General features: G+C 43.2%; 1 protein-coding gene across 3 annotated transcripts in view; it reads right to left on the reverse strand.

Moving 5' to 3' along the window:
• The window catches only part of prpf39 (PRP39 pre-mRNA processing factor 39 homolog (yeast)), a 52,776-nt gene that overhangs the window by 16,627 nt on the left and 20,066 nt on the right, over positions 1-16,083 (reverse strand). For all 3 annotated transcript variants that reach the window (XM_070879420.1, XM_070879423.1, XM_070879421.1), the window contains exons 7-10: positions 8,056-8,163; positions 1,418-1,582; positions 707-833; positions 205-473 (exon numbers count right to left, since the gene is read on the reverse strand). In XM_070879420.1, the coding sequence (XP_070735521.1) occupies positions 205-473; positions 707-833; positions 1,418-1,582; positions 8,056-8,163 (669 nt within the window). The remainder of the gene's footprint in view (positions 1-204; positions 474-706; positions 834-1,417; positions 1,583-8,055; positions 8,164-16,083) is intronic.

A 16,083-nucleotide genomic window follows, 5' to 3' on the forward strand; every position in this document is an offset into this window, starting at 1 on the left:
CACCACGTGATCCAATGCAACTTCGGTTTATATTTAAAAAGCTCCTTAAAATTAACATTACTACGACGCAGAATGGTTCCATACTTGACAAGAGGTCCTTAACCTCATCAGAGCTGAAATGTGCTTCTCTGCTCTACAAGCTTGGTTCGCACAAGTCATTGTTTTAATGCTGAAGTTTACATTTGAAAATCATTTCCATCATACCTTATCAAAGTTTATTGCTTCCACCAGAACCTTCCTGGCCTTGGGAAGACTCTTCTCTACTTTGAATAAAAGACGAGCCAACTTCACAGCATAAAAAGATGCTTCACTGGGCGTTTTACTGTTTTTAATAGCATCTTGTAGCAGAAACTCTGCTTCGTCTATATTCCCATGGCGACGCTCTAGGCTCACTCGTCTTAAGCGGACCATGGCTAACCCTGGTACAGATTCTTCTAATGCTTTCAGGATGATTCTTGCCTCATTAATGTTCCCTGGAAACAGAAATCACAAAATAAAGACAATCGTAAGTGAATAAAATATTTTATATACATTGTTATAACTGCTTGGGAACTGATCACTGCCATTATTGCAAGAATGCTGTTGGCCCCACTTTACTAAGTCCTTACAAACCTACATCAATTCATTGCCACAGCTCAAGGATTTATATCAAATGGAATTAAGCAGTATAGATTCAGGTTTATTTTGATGATTTATAGTAGCTTACCTTGCTGTTCCTCAAAAGCTGCCCAAAGTAAGTGAACCATGGGTTTCTTTGAGAGATGAACTGTACATGCTCTGCTGTAAACATGCCGCACACCTTCATTACTGTGGTTTTCCATGTATTTAGCATACTGAAAAATTTTAAAATTCATAAATAACATTCCTTGTGACTTAAGCTAGTGACTAGGTTATAGATTGGTAAATACTTTTTACTAAGGTTTTGATATTTTTGAATAATGAAATAAAAGTAAATGATAGCTCTAGTTGTTCAGTTGATCTATTCCATCTGATTTAACTTCATTGCTAAGATCAACTTTTGGAAAGGACAGAATATTTACTTGTACTTTGATGGTAAACTCATTACAAATATAACTTGAATAACCTCAAATTATTGACTTTACCAGTCTTTGGAAGGTTAGAACTATACAATCTGACACTTCCAAGGATGCAGCAAGTGCATTTAACAACCTGGCAATCCTACCTTTTGAGGAAACCCAAGTCAGCTGAGATCAAATCAAACTTCATGTCAGTGTTTAGAGTCCGACACACTAACTAGGGTCACAGCTTTTGGGCACCCTTGAAGATTTTTTTTTGCCCTTATTACAATCAAATACTACAAACCAAACAGAATTCCAGTAGAATCTGTAGATTCAGGGCTTCACCAAGTAAAAAAAAAATGGTACCCTTTAAGTAAGGCTCCAACACAAACACTTGCCTTTATCCAGAAGTCTTCATAAAGGGCACAAGCGACAAGGCATCTCTCAAACAAAACCACAACACGCTCAAGGGTTCCATTTTCTATCTCAAAGTCAAGATAATCTTTCCAATTTTTTAGCTGGGCTTTTTCCAATGGCTTCACATGGAAGTAAGGCCGTTTAATCTATCATAGAAGGCAAATAAATTATAAGTAAATGCTTTACCAACATATAATTTAGATCTTGGTTTTTCTATGGGGAAAAAATGCTTATAAAATCACAATGTTGCAGCACAGAAAAGACCATTCAGCACTGGTGTTTTTCTCCAGTCATCTAGTCTAATTCCACTCATGCTCATTTTCCATATTTTTCTTTTTCAAGCAATATCTAATCCCTTTAAAAATAATTTATGTACTCAGTTTCCATTGTTTGAGACAGAGAATTCAGCAGCCAAGAAAGACTTAAAAAAAAAATCCCCATTAAATCTTTCATGACTATTCTAAAAGTTGCGGTCTTTTGTTACTGACTCGCTAACCAACAGGAAACAATTTATTATGCATTCTATCATAACCATTCATAATTTTGAAGACCTCCACAGATAATCAGTTCTCAGTTCTAGTGAAAAAACTGAAGCTATAAAGTTTTTCTTCACAATTGTAATTCATCACCCCTGGTAAATTTATATTAAGCCTTTTCATTGCTATATCATATCATTCCTATATTGGGGTACCCAAAACCGTGCACACCTTAAGTTAGTCATTTAAATCAAATTATCTGCTGCCTCAAAAAAATTTCAGCACTTTGCGGTGTTAATGTTTCAGCCTTGGCTCAGTGGTAGCACTCGCCTCGGGAATCAGAAGCTCATGGATTCATGTCCCACTTGAGACACTAGGCTGACACTCCAGTGCAGTACTGAGGGTGTACTGCACTGTCAGAGGTACAGTCTTTCAGATGAAAAATTAAACCGAGGCTACATCTGTCCTCAGGTGGATGTAAAAGATGCCACAGCACTATTCTACTAAGAGGAGAGTGGTTCTCCTGGTATCCTGGCCAATATTTATCCCTCAACCAACACCTAAAATAGATGATCTGGTCATTTATTTAATTGGTGTGTGTGTGAACAAATTGGCTGTCGTGTTTCCTGCATTAAAACAGTGACCACATTTCAAAAGTACTTCTCATTAACCATAAGATGCTTTGGAACATCACTGGGTCATGAAAGGTGCTATAGAAATGCAAATTCTTTATTTACAGTTTAATTCAAATTATTGGCTAACTTAAAATTTTCAATGCAAAGTACAAATTTGAATTATTGGTCATCATCACAGGCAGTCCCTTGGAATCAAGGAAGACTTGCTTCCACTCCTAAAGAGAGTCCTTTGGTGGCTGAACAGTCCAATGAGAGAGCCACAGACCCTGTCATAGGTGGGGCAGACATTCGTTGGGGGAAGGGGAGGTGGGACTGATTTGTCGCACGCTCCTTCCGCTGCTTGCACCTAATCTCTTCACGCTCGCGGCATTGAGATTCGAAGAGCTCAACACCCTCCCGGATGTACTTTCTCCACCTAGGGCGGGCTTCGGCCAGGGACTCCCAGGTGTCAGTGGTGATGTCGCACTTTACCAGGGAGGCTTTGAGGGTGTCCTTGAATCATTTCCGCTGCCCACCTTTGGCTCGTTTGCCATGAAGGAGCTCCACATAGAGCAATTGTTTCGGGAGCCTAGTGTCTGGTAAGCAAACTATGCGGCCTGCCCAGCGAAGCTGATCAAGTGTGGTCAGTGCTTCAATGCTGGGGATGTTGGCCTGGGCGAGGACACTGATGTTGGTGCGCCTGTCCTCCCAGGGGATTTGCAGGATCTTGGAGACATCGTTGATGATATATCTCCAGTGACTCGAGGTGGCTTCTGTACATCGTCCATGCCTCTGATCCATACGGAGGGCGGGTATTACTACAGCCCTGTAGACCATGAGCTTGGTGGTAGATTTGAGGGCCTGGTCTTCGAACACTCTCTTTTCCTCAGGCGATCAAAGGCTGCACTAGAGGCGATGTTGAATCTCCGCATCAATGTCTACCGTTGTTGATAAAAGGCTCCTGAGGTATGGGAAGTGGTCCACGTTGTTGAGGGTTGTGCCGTGAATCTTGACACGGGGCCAATGCTGTGCGGCGAGGACAGGCTGGTGGAGGACCTTTGTCTTACGGATGTCAAGCATGAGGCCCATGCTGTCATATGCCTCGGTGAATACATCAACTATATCCAGGAGTTCAGCCTCAGAATTTGCGCAGACGCAGGCATCGTCTGTGTACTGCAGCTCAACGACAGAGGTTGGGGTGATCTTGGACCTGGCCTGGAGGCGGTGTAGGTTAAATAACTTCCCACTGGTTCTGTAGTTTAGTTCCACTCCAGCAGGAAGCTTGTTGACTGTGAGGTGGAGCATGGCTGCGAGGAAGATTGAAAATAGGGTTGGAGCGATGACGCAGCCCTGTTTGACCCCGGTCCGGATGTGGATTGGGTCTGTAATGGAACCGCTGGTAAGGATCACGGCCTGCATGTCGTCGTGGAGCAGGCGAAGGATGTTGAAAAACTTTTGGGAGCATCTAATATGTAGGAGGACGCTCCATAAGCCCTCACGGCTGACAGTGTCAAAGGCCTTTGCAAGGTCGAAAAAGGCAATGTAAAAGGGCTGGCGGCGATGCCCCCTGCATTTTTCCTGCAGCCGTCACGCTGCAAAGATCATGTCCTTTGTGCCCCGTAGGGGACGAAATCCGCACTGTGATTCTGGGAAGAGCTCCTCGGCCACGGGAGAAGACGGTTGAGGAGAACTCTAGCGACAATCTTCCCAGTGGTTAATAGCAGAGAGATTCCCCTGTGGTTGCCGCAGTCGGACTTTTCCCCCCCTTTTAAAGATGGTCACGATCACTGCATCTCAGATCTCCCGCCATGCTCTCCTCCCTCCAAATTCTATCCCCGGCCGAAGGGATCCCACACCGGCCTGCTTCTATCCTGGGCCGAAAGGACCCCGGGGCCCGTCGACTCTTCTGAGGCTCGCCGGGGCCCGCCAGCCACAAGGAAGACGCTGGGGTGGAGTGTTCTGGAAGTACGATGAAACATCTGTTCGGGGCCGGCACTGAACCGGCTGAAGGGAATCCAGGGCTGGCGTCGAACCGGCCGAAGCGACCCAATTTTTAAACTTTTAATCAACTTTTAAATTTTTTAAACAATTCAGGAAAATGTTTACATTTTTAATCAACTTGGAGAACTTTTTTTCTATAACTTTTAATCAACTCTTAATCTATTTATTAAGCCCTCAATCAACCTGTGTAACTTAAAATAATTTGGAAATACTTTTAAACTTTTAAAACAACTTGAATTATTAGTAGGCTATACTCAACTGCACGCAAGATTTTCTACAAAGATCAATATTAGCTCTATGCTTTTCTATTCAGTGCCTCCAGATACAAAAATCAAGGATTCGGTTTGCTTTTTAAAAAAAAAGCTTTATCTACTTGTGCTGCCACCTTTAAGAAAAAAGACTTGCATTTATATAGCACCTTTCACAACCACCGGACGTCTCAAAGCGCTTTACAGCCAATTAAGTACTTTTGGAATGTAGTCACTGTTGTAATGTGGGAAACGCGGCAGCCAACTTACACACAGCAAACTCCCACAAACAGCAATGCGATAATAACCAGATAATCTGTTTTTAATGTTATGATGGCGGGAAAAATATTGGCCAGGACACCTAGGATAACTCCCCTGCTCTTCTTCAAAAGAGTGCCATGGGATCTTTTACATCCACCTGAGGGGGCAAACAGGGCCTCGGTTTAATGCCTCATCCGAAAGACGGCACCTCCAATAGTGCAGCACTCCCTCAGCACTGCACTGAGTGTCAGTCTAGTTTTATGTGCTCATGTTCCTGGCATGGGACTTGAACCCACAACCTTCTGACTCAGAGGCGAGCGTGCTACCCACTGAACCACAGCTGACAATGATGTGTATATCTGCGTATAATTTTAAATCTTGCCATTTAAAGTGCATTGCCTTTCCCTATACTTCCAAAATATATTCGTTCACATTTTTATTTATGAACCTGCACCTACAAGCTATATACCCATCCTGCAAGCACAGTCTTTCACAATCCCTCTGATACTTGGCATCACCAGCAAATTATGATAATGTTCTCAGTTACCAAGACCATACTATTTATGTATAAAGTAACTAGGAATGGGGCCCAAAACTGTCATCTACAGAACACCATTCCTTCTAATCCAAGAAGCTTCCTTTCACCTTCTATCCTCTAACCATCTCTGCATCCACACAGACACATTCCCCTTAAATCTACGAGTGATTATCTTTGCCATAAATTTCTTACGTGGTGCTTTATCAAATGCTTTTACAAAATACATATAAACCACTTAAAGCATTTTTTGTTTATCTATTCTCATTATTTCTTGAAAAGAATTCTTTAAGGGATCTCAAATATGATGTGCATTTTAGAAATCCATATGGATTGGTCCTGATGAACTTGTGTTTCTTCAAGTGCTTAGTAATTTCATCCCATATTATAGACCAATAGTTTACAAACAACTAAAGTAAAACTTAATGACCTAGAATTTCCTCACTCCATCTCTGTCCTTTTGTCTGCAGAGAGTCACATATGCTCTCCAGACCTCTTGCACAATTTGCCTTTCCACAGAACTAGTGAATGATTGAGGGAAAAATATTGGCCAGGACACCTAGGATAATTCTTCAAACACAAAAACCCAAATGATTTCTTGCATCAGACCTTTGTCACAACAATGCTTAAAAGTTGCAGGGTCCAACTATTTCATCTCTTACCATTGTTTTGTGGTTAAACATTATCGCTTTCAGGTTACCAAAACTAGATTTAGATGCTATCAGCTGCTCTGTACTATTGAATAGATGAAGAATATTAAATGCAAAAATACATTTAATCACATCTGCAATCAAAAAACACATTTTTAAAAATGAGACAGACAGGAGAATCACACACAGCCTGAATTGGCTGGTTTTATTGCAAGCCAGAAGGGATCAATGGTGCAGGAAATAGATGGATTGCATGCTGGCCTTTGGGAAGACATGGCAAAGTATGATCTTATTCTGTACTATATGCTGCAGAGAACACGATTCAAAAAAGGGGCGAAGGATAAACCTGGTAACTACAGGCCAGTCAGTTTAATGTCAGTGGTGGGAAAACCACTAGAGACCACTATCAAGAACAAAATCAATTCTCACTTTGAGAAGCCTGGATTGATAAAGGGAAAGTCAGCATGGATTTGTCAAAGGCAAATCGTGTCTGAGTAACCTGATTGAGTACTCAGGTTGATGAAGGTAGTGCTGTAGATGTTGTATATATGGACTTTCAAAAAGCATTTGATAAAATATCACATAACAGACTTATTCGGAAAATAGAAGCACATGGGATTAAAGGGACGGTGGTAACTTGGGTACGTAATTGACTAAAGGATAGAAGGCAGAGAATAGTGGTGAACAGATGTTTTTCTGACTGGAGAGAAGTACGTAATGGGGTTTCCACCATTGCTTTTCTTGTAATATATAAATGACCTTGGACCAATGTTCAAGTTTGCGGATGATACAAAACTTCGTAGATTAGTGGGCAGGCGAGTAGCAGACTTCAGGAGGACAGACAGACACATGCAAATGCAATTTAATGTGGATAAGTGTGAAGTGATGTGAAGTCGGAGGAACAACATGGAAAGGTTGCAATATCTAAATGGTACTATTGAGGGGGTGCAAGAGCAGAGGGACCTGGGGTTGCACATTCACCAATCTTTGAAGGTGGCATGGCAAGTTGAGAAGGCAGTTAAGAAAGCATACGAGATAGTTGGCTTTGTAAAAAGGACATTAGATACAAAAACAAGGAAGTCATGCTAAACCTTTACAAATCACTGGTTAGACCTCAACTGCTGTATTGGGTACAATTCTAGGCACCGCACTTTTGGAAGGATGTCAAGGCCTTGGAGAGGATACAGAGGTTGTTTATCAGGGATGAGGGACTTCAACTATGTAAAGAGACTGAGTTATGTAGAGAGATTGTAGAAGCTTGGATTGTGCTCCTAGAGCAGAGAAAGTTAAGGAGACCCCCAATAGTCAAAATTATGAGGGGTTTTGTTATAGCAAATCGGGAGGAAGAGTTTCCACTGGCATGTAGGTCAGTAACCAGAGTTCATAATATAAAATAATTGGCAAAAGAATTAGAGGGGAAATGAAATCCAAATAACCACATCCACTGGTTCCCCCTTATCCACCATGCTCGTTATATCCTCAAAGAACTCCAGCAAATTTGTCAAACATGATTTCCTGTTCATAAAACTAAATTGGACAGCTCTTTCAAAGGGCTGGCACAGACTTGATGAGCTGAAATGCCTCCTACCGTGCTGCACAATTCTGAGATTCTAACCACAAACTCAAGAAGTCTGTAAATACCAAGTGCAAAATAAGTGGGTTACTTCCATAACTGATCTTTTAAATCTTCAAGGAAACAAAATCATGTATATATTTTTCCTCATGGTTGCATTATGCAATTATAAAGCTTAAATACACATGGCATACTTCAGATTTTGAGAATATTTACATATAATTTTAGCAAAAGTAAATTCAAATTATTAAAAATACTTACCCCTTCCTCAAAGGTCCATCGTCTGCTAACTTCATTCTCATTATGATTATATGTTTCCTGACGAACTTCAATTATTCTATGACGCATATTCTCTATTTCAGAAACAATCTGGAAGAACAAGAATATTAAATTCTCACCAGACAGAAGTGATAACAAAGGGAACCAATCTGAGCGAGACCAAATAAGGAAGTAAACAATTGAACATCCCAAAAAACAGCCATGAAGCATGAAGACTGAGTTAATGGTATTAAAGAAGTCAAGAGATCCCCACCGTTGCAAAAAGGTGTAAGGGAGTATATGTGCAAGTGAAAGACAGAGAAACTATGAGTGAGTGAACATGAAAAGGAAAACTGGGGGCTTGGGAGAAAAAGACAAAAGATAAAACAAAGAGACATATACACAGAAATAGAGGAGATGGAAAGAGAGAAAGAAAAAGCAGAGGGCAGAGACAGCAGAGAGAAAGGAAGACAAAGAAAATGGGACAGAAAGACAGAAATGATGGCAAAAAAGTAATGAAACAGAATGAAAGAGAATAAAGACAAAGCAAGCAATAGAAAGCAAGGGAGAAAGTCAGAGGGAAGGGTTTAGAGGAGAGACAGAGAGAGAGAGAGAGAGAGAGAGAGAAAAGAAGTGAGAAAAAGTGAAAAATGACAAATTTACAGAAAGCAGAAAAGAGAGAGAGGGGAGAGGAAAGGGTAGAGGGAGAGAGAGTAACATAAAACAGGATAGAGAAAAGAGAATGGGAAGATACAGAAAGAGACAGAAAATGTGAAAGAGAAAATAATAATAAATAATAAATTTATATAGCGCTTTTAACGTAGTAAAACGTCACAAGGCACTTCACAACAGTGTTGCAGACAAACAGATAAATTTGACACTGAGCCACAGAAGAAATTAAGGCAGATGATCAAAAGCTTGTTTAAAGAAGTAGATTTTAATGAGCATCTTAAAAGGAGGAAACGCGTAGAGGTTTAGGAAGGGAGTTCCAGAGCTTAGGACCCAGGCAGCTGAAGGCACGCCCACCGATGGTTGAGTAGTTATAATGAGATGTTCAAGAGGCCAGAATTTGAGGAGCGCAGACATCTTGTGGGATTGAGAGGCTGAAAAAGATTAGAGATAGAGGGGGGCAAGTCCATGGAGTGACTTGTAAACAAGGATGAGAATTTTGAAATCGAAGCATTGTTTAACTGGACGCCAATGTAGGTCAGAAAGCACAAGAGCGATGGGTGATTTTGACTTGGTGTGGGTTAGTACACGGGCTGCTGAGTTTTGGATGACTTCAAGTTTACGTAGTGTGGAATATGGAAGGCCGGCCAGGACTGAGTTGGAGCAGTCAAGTCTAGAGGTAACAAAGCAGAAGAGCTGAGGCAGGGGCGGAGATGGGCAATGTTACGGAGGTGGAAAATGGTGGTTTTAGTTACACTGCGGATATGTGGCTGGAAACTCATTTCAGGGTCAAATATGGCACCTAGGTTGCGAACAGTCTTGTTCACCCTCAGATTGATGCTAGAGAGAGGGATGGAGTCAGTGGTTAGGGAACGCAGTTTGTGGCGGGGACCAAAGATAATGGCTTTGGTCTTCCCAATATTTAATTGGGAGAAAATTTCTGCTCATCCAGTACTGGATGTCGGAGAAGCAATCTGACAATTTAGATACCAAGCAGGGGTCGACAGAAGTGGTGGAGAGGTAGAGCTGGGTGTCGTCTGTGTACCTGTGGAAATTGACTCCGTGTTTTCAGATGATATCGCCAAGGGGCAGCATACAAGATGAGAAATATGGGCCCCAAGTTTCCACATGATTTGCTCCTGATTTTTTAGGAGCAACTGGTGGAGAACGGAGTATCTTAGAAATCGCAATTCTCCACATTTAAGTTTTCTGCAGTTCTAGTCATGTAGAACAGTTTCACTTTGGAACAGAATTTTTTTTTTCAAAAGGGGGCGTGTCCAGCCACTGACACCTGATTTGAAAGTTTCCAGTGTGAAAATGTACTCCAAACTAACTTAGAATGGAGCAAGTGAAGATTTTTGTAGGCCTGAAAAAACCTTGTCTGCACATTAAAAAAAATCAGGCGCAGGTTACAAATTAGGCGTCCGGAATGAGGTGGGGGGGGGGAAGGGAAGTCATTACATTCTACAATAAATCCTTAGTCATACTTATACAAATATTATACAAATAATTCCAACCTGAATAAAAATTTATAAGCAAAGAAAAGATTAAATAAACCATGTTCCTACCCGTGTGAAAATGCTTCAGACAGGGAGAAGGCTGCAGGAAGCCTCAGAAGTTTGAGGCAGCTGTTCCCGATGGCAGCGGGGGGGAGGCAGCCGTTCCCGACGGCTGGGGGGGGCGGAGGAGGCAGAGAGAAGGCTGCAGGAAGCCTCAGAAGTTGAGGCAGCCATTCCGGACGGCCGGGGGGGGGGGGGGGGGGGGGGGGGGAGAAAGAGAGAGAGAGGCCCCCCTGCCGTCGGTCGGGCCCGTCAGGAAACGGCTGCCTCAACTTCTGAGGCTTCCTGCAGCCTTCTCACTGCTGCAAGAAGCCTCAGTGCTGATCATGGAAGGGCAATGTGGTTTTATTAAAAAATGTAAAAAATTGAACAGCTACAAAGAACTACAAAAATGGCCGAGTGTCAATGTTTCCTTCACACTGCGCGTACGCTCCAACGCGCAGGGTTGCCAGCACGAAAAAACTCATTTAAATGGTACCCGCCCCCTCCTACTTACAAAATCGGCACAAGTGGTAGGCTCCGCCCCCTGGATGCCACGCCAAGCTGACATCGAGCTGCAAAGCGCTCGAGAATAGCGCGTTTTTTTTCAGGCGCCGTTTTCGGCGCGAAAAACAGGCGCCCAGCTCAGAGGGGCGCCTGTTTTTCCGCGTGTGGAAACTTGGGGCCAAGGAGACCAAGGACAGATTTTTGGGGGGACATCAGAGGTAACGATGTGTGAGTGGGAAGAGAAGCCACTGCTGGAGATTTCCAGCTACGATTTAGATAAGAATGCAACCAAGCAAGTGCAGTCCCAGCTAGCTGGATAGTGGTGGAGGCGTTGGAGAAGGATGGAGTGGTCTACTGTGTCAAAGGCTGCAGACAGGTCCAGAAGGACGAGGAGGGATAGCTTACCTTTGTCAGTCACAAAGGATGTAATTTGTGACTTTGATGAGAGCAGTTTCGGTACTGTGGCAGGGGCGGAAACCAGATTGAAGGGATTCAAACATTGAATTCATGGAAAGATGATCACGGATTTTGGAGGTAACAATATGTTCAAGTACTTTGGACAGGAAAGGGAGGTTGGAGATGGGGCGATAGCTAGCAAGCAAAGTGGGATCAAGGGTTGGTTTTTTTGAGGGGTGATACAGCAGATTTGAAGGCTAGGGGAACAGTATCCGAGGACAGAACCGACAGAGAAAACAAGGGAGAGAGAGGGAGAGAGAGAGGGAGAGAGAGAGAGGGAGGGAGAGGGAGGGAGAGGGAGGGAGGGAGAGGGAGGGAGGGAGAGGGAGGGAGAGGGAGGGAGAGGGAGGGAGGGAGAGGGAGGGAGAGGGAGGGAGGGAGAGGGAGGGAGAGGGAGGGAGAGGGAGGGAGAGGGAGGAGGAGGAGGGAGAGGGAGGGAGAGGGGGGGAGAGGGAGGGAGAGGGAGGGAGAGGGAGGGAGAGGGAGGGAGAGGGAGGGAGAGGGAGGGAGAGGGAGGGAGAGGGAGGGAGAGGGAGGGAGAGGGAGGGAGAGGGAGGGAGAGGGAGGGAGAGGGAGGGAGAGGGAGGGAGAGGGAGGGAGAGGGAGGGAGAGGGAGGGAGAGGGAGGGAGAGGGAGGGAGAGGGAGGGAGAGGGAGGGAGAGGGAGGGAGAGGGAGGGAGAGGGAGGGAGAGAGAGGGAGAGAGAGGGAGAAAGAGGGAGAAAGAGGGAGAAAGAGGGAGAAAGAGGGAGAGAGTGTATGAAAGTGAAAGTGAGCAATGGAGAGAAAAAGAAAGGTTGAGAGAGAAAAAGATCGGAGGAAAAAGGGGAAGAAAAGCAGGAGAGACAGAAAACAAGAAAAACAAAGTCCAAAAAGAAACTGGATAAGAAAGAACACACCAGTATTAATGTTTAATTAGCCCAATTTATAATGTTTGACTTTTGATTACAATGCCAACAAATGCCTGGCACATTCCATTTCATGATACAGGTACTTTATGCTCTGGTTTCCTTAACTCACTTTCCATGAACAACATGAACTCCAGTCTTTGCAAACTGACGTAGTCTGTATAACAAATTAGATAAAGACATTGGTTTGATCTTTGGTTAGGGATAAGGAATGTTTATAGATTTTCTATTGCACAATTGCATTCCTGCTCTGAGGAGGGAGTTAATTCTTAAACTGAATGTGGATGTAGATTAGCTCTTTCATCTGTGAGGGAAGGATTAACTCAAAGGGTAGCAGGTATACCATTACAGAAAGCAAGTAATATGAAGAGAGAGGAAAAGAAAATATATGAGGAGATACTAGATTTCAGTATGACTGAACCCAAGACATTTTTTTTATTAGGTTAGATAAATTAGCTTACAGCAGCCATAATATTCATCACAATCCTTTCACCTTCAAAAAAGTTTCAATGTAATTATTGTTCAACTAAACAGGAGCTGAGAGAACTGCATTCAAAAGTGCCTTAAAATTCAAAATGCAATATTGAATCATAAAACAAACACATACATTTCTTTACTTTAAAAAAACTTTCCTTTATACTTATAAGCTTGGTCAAACTATAGTTCACTTTAAAACTAACTAATTTGATAAATAAACCAGAGGCGCAAAATCTTCACAATAACTATCTGACTTGCAGGAATAAAATCAGACAATATACAAATTCAAAACTACAGACTTGTTAAAGTGCAGTTTATTTGTGTGGGTGGGCATGAGAGAGAACTTAACTACAACAACTTGTACTTGTATAGTGCCTTTAACATAGCAAAATGAGTCGGGCGCTTCACAGAAGCATTATAAAACAAAATTTGACACCGGGCCGCATAAGATGATAATTATGGCAGATGAGGTAGCTTTTAAGGAGTGGCTTAAAGGAGAAAAGAGAGGTAGAGAGACGGAGTGGTTTAGGGAGGGAATTCCAGAGCTTAGGGCCTTGGCAGTTGATGGCACGGCCACTAATGGTGGAGCGACTGAAATTGGGGATGCTCAAACAGCCACAATTAGAGGAGCACAGATATCAGAGGGTTGTGGGCTGGAGGAGATTACAGAGATAGGGAGGGATGAGGCCCTGGAGGGATTTATAATCAAGGATGAGAATTTTGAAATCGAGACATTGCTTAATCGGGAGCCAATGTAGGTCAGCGAGCACAGGGGCAATGGGTGATCTGGACTTTGTGCGAGTTAGGACATGGGCTGCCGAGTTTTGGATGACCTCAAGTTTATGGAGGGTAGAATGTGGGATGCCAGCCAGGACTGTGTTGGAACAGTTAAGTCTAGGAGGTACCAGGCATAGATAAAGGTTTCAGCAGCAGATGAACTGAGGCAGGAACGGAGCCAGCCAATGTTCTAGAGGTGGGAAAGGCGATCTTGGCGACAGCGTGAATATGTGGTCGGAAGCTCATCTCGGGGTCAACTATGACACTAAGGTTCCAAATCGTCTGGTTCAGCCTCAGACAGTTGCTGGGGAGAGGATTGGAATCAGTGGCTAGGGAACAAGAGTTTGTGGCGGGGACCGAAGACAATGGCTTCGGTCTTCCCAATATTTAGTTGGAGGAAATTTCTGTTCGTCCAGTACTGGATGTCGGACAAGCAGTCTGATAATTTAGATACAGTGGAGGGGCAAGAGACATGTGGAAACTGACTGTTTTGGGATGATGTCACCGAGGGGCAAGATGTGGATGAGAAATAGGAGGGGGCTAAGGACATCAGAGGTAACAGTGCAGGATTGGGAAGAGAAGCCACTGCAAGTGATTCTCTGGCTACGATTAGATAGATAAGAATAGAATCAGGCGAGTGCAGTCCCACCCAGCTGGACAACGGTGGAGGAGGATGTGGTCTATCATGTCAAAGGCTGCAGACAGGTCGAGAAGGGACAGATTACCTTTGTCACAGTCACATAGGATGTTATTTGTGACTTTGATAATAGTCTTTTCTGTAATGTGGCAGGGGCAGAAACCTGATTGAACTCTTATGTTTGAATCCCTCAAAGAAAGATGGGCATGGATTTGGGAGGCAATAACACATTCAAGGATAATGGAGTTGAAAGGGAAGCTGTAGATGGGGCGGTAGTTTGCAAGGATGGAGATTGATTAGTTTGATGATGAGATTTGAAGGAGAGGGGCCAGTACCCAGGGAGAGAGAACCGTATTAGCTAACATGGGAGCCAGGAAGGGAAGTTGAGTTGTCAGCAGTTTAGTGGGAATAGGGTCGAGAGAGCTCAAGAACAAGATGACCTTAGAAAAGGCATGAGGGGAGATGAGAAAGAACCTATAGAAAGATGCATGTTCAGGGTTAGGGTGGGGGGAACCGTAGAGGAAGTTTAGCCCAGTGGGCTAGGGAAAGGGAGGGAAGCGGCAGAGGCAGGTGATCACAGGGTTTCAATCTTAGTGACAAAATATCCATGAGCTCCACGCACTAGTTGTTGGAGGTGAGGGTGGAGGAGATAGGGGAGAGGGGTTTATGAAAACAGTTTGCAGTAGAGAAAAGAAGCCAAGGGTTATCAAACAAAAATACTACTAAATAATTTCTTTCTACCTTTTGTCATGATAGTATGTGGTTTGAGTCAACAAACTCACACATCTTGGATTTAACCTTGGTGACTACAGGGGTACCAACAGGAAAATCTGATTTCCCATAGTGTAATCAAGAGACAGAATTCCTGACAAGTGTGCCTGGGAGAGAGCTCCTCAGCCAGCAGGAGGTGGTAAAGTTTTGTCACTGATTTTGTGCGTACTTTTTGTACCGATAGAAAACACTGAGGTTAGCCGCAACAGGTTGTGTTCCTGACATAAACATCAAATTATGGCTTAAGCATTGTTCTGGTTATTAAATGTCAGCCTTGGCTCAGTGGTAGTACTCGCATCCAAGTTGGAAGATATGGGTTCAAGCCCCACTCAAGAAACTTGAGAATACAATTTAGGCTGGTACTTCAGTGCAAAATTGAGTACTGCATAATCAGAGACACCTTCTTTTTGTTGCGATGTTAAATCAAGATCCCAGGTGTCCTCCATGGCATTATTCAAACAACAGGAAACTTCTCCAGTGTTCCAGCCAATATTTATCCCTCATCTAACATCAGTAAAACAGATTACATAGTCATTTATCTCATTGTGGCTTGCGAGACCTTGCTGTGTTGTAATGTAGGGTTTCCCTACATTACAAGTGACTAGATGTACAAAACTACACCAATGACTTTTAATGGACTTAATGACATTGTGAAAAGTGCTACATAAATGCAAGTTCTTTCTTTAATCTGGGAGGGGACTGACTGCCTGACTATACTTCCCATGGAGTAATAGGACCTACTCTCTGCTGAAGTCTTTCTTCCTATCAAAAGACTTTGCCAAGCAGGAGGTCACCCTCCACAAGTCTGCATGGTTTTGAAGTATATAAAAAACTTCACCATCAATGCTAACCACACTGATGAAGCATTGGCAGAAATAGATACAGCATTTTTTATATACTTACTCTATTATGATTCTTGCCAACTTGTATTTAGTTCTTAGAAATTGTAACAGCAAGAACAGAAGACAATCCACAAATATTTGAGTTATGATTTCTCCCTCCCTTCTAGTGATATTTGAAATTTTCATGTCCAAGGGCACAATCTAGAGAGTATTGGAAAAGTATGCAATTTTTTTTTCACACATTTATTTTGACAAGTTGGGGTGGAAACTCTGAGGTCTAGAGATTTGTCTAGTTATATCCTATTACAGGTGTAGCGTCGAAAATCTGGAGTTCCAGACCAATCGGTGGCAGGATTATCTGGAATCCGCAAAATGTTCCGGAATCCGGACCAGTCGACCTCTGGGTCCTGCCGCTGTCCGACCTCGGGTCTCACCTCACCGCCACTGCCCT

Source organism: Pristiophorus japonicus, chromosome 4 (genome assembly GCF_044704955.1).
Source record: "Pristiophorus japonicus isolate sPriJap1 chromosome 4, sPriJap1.hap1, whole genome shotgun sequence".
Classification (NCBI taxonomy): domain Eukaryota; kingdom Metazoa; phylum Chordata; class Chondrichthyes; family Pristiophoridae; genus Pristiophorus; species Pristiophorus japonicus.